At 32.8% G+C, this 6,738-nt stretch overlaps 1 protein-coding gene across 3 annotated transcripts in view; it reads left to right on the forward strand.

Annotated features, from left to right (window-relative positions):
- The window catches only part of LOC110993976 (WD repeat-containing protein 47), a 47,409-nt gene extending 41,014 nt beyond the window's left edge, over positions 1–6,395 (forward strand). For all 3 annotated transcript variants that reach the window (XM_022260426.2, XM_022260427.2, XM_022260428.2), the window contains 2 exons: positions 108–327; positions 6,039–6,395. In XM_022260426.2, coding sequence (XP_022116118.1) covers positions 108–327; positions 6,039–6,184 — 366 coding nt within the window. In that variant the 3' untranslated portion in view covers positions 6,185–6,395. The remainder of the gene's footprint in view (positions 1–107; positions 328–6,038) is intronic.
- Positions 6,396–6,738: the final 343 nt, after the last annotated feature.

Raw genomic sequence — 6,738 nt, forward strand, 5'->3', positions numbered from 1 at the left:
TTAAGGCCGTTAAATATATAACACACAACGTTCGATTTCTAAACAGCAAACAAATAAAAGCAATCCCTCAATAATATATCTTGATATAAACGATTTTTATTCGCCAGGGTTCTGCTGTAGCATCCCTAGCAGTGGATCCGAGTGGCAGACTCCTAGTGTGTGGTCACGATGATGGGTCGTGCGCGTTGCACGACGTACGTGGCTCGCGTTCCCTACAACGTTTCACGCCTCACTCGAGTGATGTCAGAAGTGTACGCTTTTCACCTGGCGCGTATTATCTCCTCACTGCGGGATATGATGGCCGAGTTGTGCTTACGGACTTACAGGGTGAGTAGTAAATAGATAGTCTATGAATTGCTTCAGAGCGCTATTCACTCATCTAATTATTTTTTATGACTATCCACAGCATTTCTTATTACTTTTAAGAAAAAAACTCCAAAATTTGGGCTAAGAAAACAACATTTTATATTGTACAAACACGATCACTTTAATCAAAAATAGGCCCGGCCAATCTTTACATTTCTGTCAGCAACACTAATTACCATACTATATTAGACTATCAGATATATACACTGAACGAAACAAATATTATAACAATTAAAATAAAAAATTAAATTATTGAAAAACAGATAAACAAAAACACAAAAATCTAATTACAAACAAAAACCAACATAATAAATAAAATATGAGACAGAGTAACTAAATTCCATCCACGAAATACACGTTGAATATTTATTATATTTAAACTCACAATACCTGCTTCACGTATAAATAATTTAATAGGAAACCTTAAAAATAAGATATATCATAATATATCTAAAATATATTATGTTAGGCAAGGTTTAGATATTAGCAGCGTTCCCACTTTCAATAGCTACACTAATTTTTTTGTCCGAGGTAGCTGCCAGCTCTTCGGTCTCCTGTGATGTAGACTAACCTTTTTGCTTAGTTATTTAGTGTTTGAGGAAGACATGAGAATTTAGGTATTGTTTCTTAATTGAATTATACATCTCAAGAGCGGAATAGTCATACACACTATTTTTACGATGATTTCTATAAATTGTCTTAACTATTATTTGTAGAATATTTCGTTTATACAATTGCTATAGATATTTCCACTCCAAACTACATCTTTGCGCTAAGTAAGTATTGACTATTAAAATAATGTATCTGGTTGCCTGTCCTTTTCAATTTGGTTGGATTTGATTTTGTGCTGGTTGATTGTATTACTACTATTTTTCTGTTCGATACTGCATTTCTTCTATATAATACAACTTTACTTTATTTTTATTTACGAATTATGTTTTACTACATTCGTCTTTGGTTTGGTAATTCGTAATATGAAAAAACGATGAGATTTAAATAAAAAATTTATGCATAAAGTTTCCAATGCAGCAATGGTAAGCGAGACGTTATACAAAATTTCTCAACAATATGCGTCAACATGCAATATCATCCTATGCAAATATCGTTTTGTGCCCAATCAATCTCCAATCCATCAATGTAATTTATGGCGTGTCAATTGGTGAGAAATCAAACTGTGGCTTTGAGTAAATGTTACTGTCGGGCTCTAGACAATTAATGTTCAAATTGTCTGATATCGTTGAACCTTTGTTCACAAACACGATATGGTAGATATATACAATATCTATTTATAACTATTTATCTCACTTCAATATATCAATGGTGACACAACCCCATGATCTTTTATAGCTTGATTCACTTCCATTTCTGTGTGCGTACCTTTACCAGACGGTATTATTATATAGATTTGATTATTCTTATTTAGTAGCCATTTGTGCCCAGCCGGGATGTAAACACAGACTTCATAGTTGACAGTCAGAAAGAGACACCACTATTCCAAAACTACTTATAATAACTTAGATAAGGGCGTTTTGTTATGAAATCCCGAAATTTAGAATAGACCATTGTTTTTAAGCAAGTAAATGACTTAAGACACCGTGGACAACTAAGCCGCTAAGGCGGTTGCAATTACATGTTCTAAATATTTCTTAAATTGTAATGAAACATGAATAAATACAAAGTTGCATACGACTAATGAATAATATGTAACTAGTTGTTTATACCTTAAAGCAAAACTAATGCTTGTGATGTCACATAATAGTCGTTAATTAAGTAAAACAGCAATTTAAAACCACATGTTCTGTACATTTCGTTAAATTCACACGTTCACAATTGATAAAGACGTTTTTATAGTTTCAATCAGAAATACTATCGTTAGTTCAAAATATTACTTATTACTTTATTTTTATGGTTCCTGATTACTTTAATGATGATTAATTTTAATTCTTTTACACACATCTACAAATATTCATGCTTTATTTTTATAGAGTTTACTTTATTTTCTCGTTATTTTAGTGTAGTCATGTCTTTCAGAGTTTTCAATCAGCGGTAGGCTGGTGAACTCTTTAGTCCTGTTATAGGCAAACATGTAAAATGCAATGTTGTAAAGTGGCAAATAAGGGATATACTTTTAGGTTGTAAAAGGTGACGAACACATTTCAACCAATTCGGTTATTTTCTAAAGTGACTAGTTGATAGTCACTTCTGAATTATGAACTGTATTCGAACAAATTTACCACCTAGCGTGTATACGAAACGTAAAAGCGACTTGATCGCAAATTTGAATCTCTTTCAATTACTTTACTATATCTCTATTGTATTAGTTCGACAAATTCAAAGCAAATCCATTGCGAAGATTTACGTGTTGAATAGGATATTGTTTTCCACTCGATTTCATTTACGTTAAGCTCTATTTATTCTACACTTATTATTGACTAGGTACTTTTTAGTTTGTCTAATAACGTTATAAGGTTAGTACTTTATTGTTATTGAAAAAATTATATACGTAGCTTCGGAATATTTTTATATCTCAAAAGTCAACGATAAAAAAAGCTTTTACAAAGATATTCTTGCGTGTGTGCTGATTGCTTTTTCTTTGCTTAACAATTTATGATAAAATCCTTTTCAATTTTTTCCTTAGAAAATTTAATTTTCTGAGCTTAACCATGGACATAACACTTTCTTCAATATAGTGTTACAATGTTGCCTCTTGCAACATAATAACGTACTGAAAAAGACATGTAAGGCAGAACTTAGCGATTTTTTTAAAATTAAAATTATGTTAACAATTATATGTATATAGATATTAAGATAATTTTATTTTCATTATTAATTAACTCTTTGTTCCATAAATAGCGGCCTTATCTCTTCCAGGCAACCCCAGTTAATAAAAAAAAAATACTAAAGGTAAAGTGCAAAAAGAAGTAGAGGTCCTGGGTTTGATCCCTGTCCTGTGCACTGGCTTTCTTTCTATGTGCGCATTAAACATTAGCTCGAACGGTAGGAAAACATCGTGTGGAAACCGGCTTGCCTTAGACCCCAATAGTGGACGGCGTGTATCAGGCACAGGAGGCTGATCACCTACTTGCCTCTTAGGTTGACAAATGATCTTGGAACAGATACTAAAATCTGAGGCCATGACCTAAGAAGGTTCTAGCTCCATAGATTCATTATTTCATATTAAAGTGCATAACTAAATTGAAATAAATAAAATCATAGATATGTGTAGTAGAGTTCTTCAATTACGAAATTAACCATTAAGTTAAATTAACAACAACAATTTTTGGATATAAATAATAAATATTTTATCGTTCTGAAACATGCTATAAAAACCAGTCAGCATTAGGAGATTGTTTAAATGACAGGCTATCTTGGCTATAAAATGTATATTACTAGAATCCAGTGAAACTGGACCTAAATGTATTGGTTAGAGATAAATTCAGTTATATCCGCAAGGAAATCAATCCTGCCTGAGCGGTTCTGGTAACAATATTATAGAGAAACGTCGATCTTGGCTAAGATTTCATGAGCGGCTATGGGGTAGTGTCCATAACGCTTCGTTTTTGACGTCTTGGGTATCGTGTTTCTGTTTGGGTTGGGGCGCATGTTGTAATTACAGGAATTTGGTCGATCGGTTTCACATGATAGGTACGGCACGTTTCTGTTAAGAGATATAAATGAGACCAACAAAATTCTGGTCCTTCGATACGGGCTCCTGAAATAGAATGCTTGGAAGAGGCTTAGGGAAAGATTAAATATCGAAAGTCAGACCTTGTCTCTTGTCTGTAAAAAACGCACTGCACTTAGTATCTGACTGATATTTCTTAAAAGTTAACTTTATTGATAGTATTTAGTACATTTTCGTTTTCGCAATGTGAAGCCAAAGCAAACATATAATGTATATAGAATTAACTATAATAAACCATGCCCTCTCACAACATTGCTGTGACTAACCAAGGTCCTTATTGTAATAAATTAGAACGTGTCACGTGTAAAATATTAACATAAGGAATGCAATCAAGATTTGAGTTTGAGTGAGTCGTTTGGATTTTGTATTTTTTTATATTTATCTTACCATTAGTGCGAGCTGAGACTTTTAATATGACGATAAAGTCTTTCTTCATAATACATAAAATCGCTTATTCATAGACACCGTAATGTTAAATATAAAATTTTATTGGGGAAGATTTTGAATAATGTATTTTAGTGCAGGTTTAATTAACATTCAGGTTATAGAGGTGACTGTCCAATTTAACTGTGCTCGTGTCTAGAGCGTATTATGTATGGAAATATACACTTGAGTAAATGATACGCCTTCGTGAGGCTTAGAAGGGGTACTTTAGCAAATAGCTTGGTATTCGTTGTATTAGGTTTTATAGACGTTTGACCTTGTCGTTATAATTATTTTTATGTATCATAAAGACAAGTAACATAATACATAAAAATATACCTAATAACTAACCTTAAAATTCAATAATTAAAAAATATTATTAAAAGGAGTCCCTTTAGGCAAGGTTCCGAAGATACTTCCAAAGTTCCCTCTTTGAATAGCTAGACTAATTCTTTGTGCGAGGTAGCTGCCAGCTCTTCGTTCTCCTGTGACCTTTTTGATAATTCCCTAAAAATCCTTAACGGGCTAGGACCCCACGGACCAAGGGTCTCGACACCGAATGGGACAAAATCATATTCAGAGCCTAGACCCCTGTATTTGCAGGCTTTAGCTTTTTCATATATCATAAATATTCTTTGCGTGTGTTAGTTACACACTCCACTGAGCTGTCCGATTTTAATGATTCTTTGATCAATTGGATTCGAGAATGGTTTAGATTTGCGTATTTTTTTAAATCTGAAATTTGAGTATTGTGAGTGTTTCGGGTCCGTAGCGGACCCGAAACAATACATAATATTATGTAGTATATAAATACTTTTCAGTTTGAAACATTCTCTTAACGGCCTGAGTATATTATTTTAGTGAATCTTGACTTTTCAGTCCTAAACAAAATTGAGTATCGAAGCGTATTTTGTTAAAAATTATTGTTAGTTAGCACTTACTATTTAATACAAGACAAACTATTACTTAAACTCTTTATACAATTGGATTAAGTCGTACCTAAGTATTGATTGACTAAATCTCTACAACCTTTTTAGGCCTTGGCCTCCCTTTTCTGTATTCGTTTCATGATCATTTGTCAGTCTAATAGACAAGTAGGTGATCAGCCAACAGAAGGGATGAGAGTTGCACGCTGAAGCCTCTAAGCCAACACTGATCTACACTATATAAATATATACTTTCGTACTTTTTTACGTAACTAATTAAATTTGCCCGTTAAACTAAAATACTTCGCGAAAAAACTTGGCAATTAAAAAGAATGGCGGAGAGTTTATTGCCAGTTCTTCCCTTCCGTTCTACGACCTTGATTTGAGAACTGGCAGTAAATATAAAATTAGAAGCATTTAATGTATTTTTTTTTGACGTTCATAAGTGTACATTATGTTACCTATATTAATAAATGATTTTTGATTTGATTTAAACTCATTGTAGCTCATAATGGTCCTTAAGATGTGACACAATATATCAAGCTAATAACACACACACGCAAGTGCAACTCAAGCTGCAGTATAATTTGTAATTTTAGTTAATATGAAGATTTATAGGCAAATAATTTTGTCCGCAGGTGACCTTACCTGCGCACTGTCGAGCGTCCCCATAGCCCGCCATCCTGATAAGGTGATATCAGCAAGATGGCACCCAGATGACTTCTCATTCCTCTCGACGTCTGCCGATAAGACTGCAGTACTATGGACTATACCACCCATATAAACCTCGGTAAAGAAACGGCCAATTTCTATAATGAAAATTTTATAAATGCCGGCACGTAACGTGGGAAGATGGCGAAAGAACTTCGCCTAGTACCACATCTTTACAACTTATTCACCGGGAACTATATCGTTGTAGGACAAATTTTAAATTGTAACATATGCTATTGACGTTTTATTAACGAAGAAGGTGTTAAAAATTAATATAATAAAATTAAAAAGTGACTATCGAAATTGGCTAGTAAATAAAATGATTATGTTTGAAATGTTTCCAGTATTTATCTCGAATTATTTTGTATTTGAATTTTATATCACATTAATGCCAATTTATACGATTTTAGTAACATACATTTTCATTCTCATAGTAAAATGTTTAAGTATTTTAACATTAATTTTAATTTAATGACGCTTTAATTACGGACTGTTGTGATTAATGAATGATTTTATCGATCTGTGTGCACAAATAAGTCGCAAAGACTCTTTAGTTAAGTTTATTTTATTAACTTATTCGCTTTGAATTAAAATAATTTTTGGTTTAACCCTACTAAGCTGTGAAGC

Source organism: Pieris rapae, chromosome Z (genome assembly GCF_905147795.1).
Source record: "Pieris rapae chromosome Z, ilPieRapa1.1, whole genome shotgun sequence".
NCBI lineage: Eukaryota > Metazoa > Arthropoda > Insecta > Lepidoptera > Pieridae > Pieris > Pieris rapae.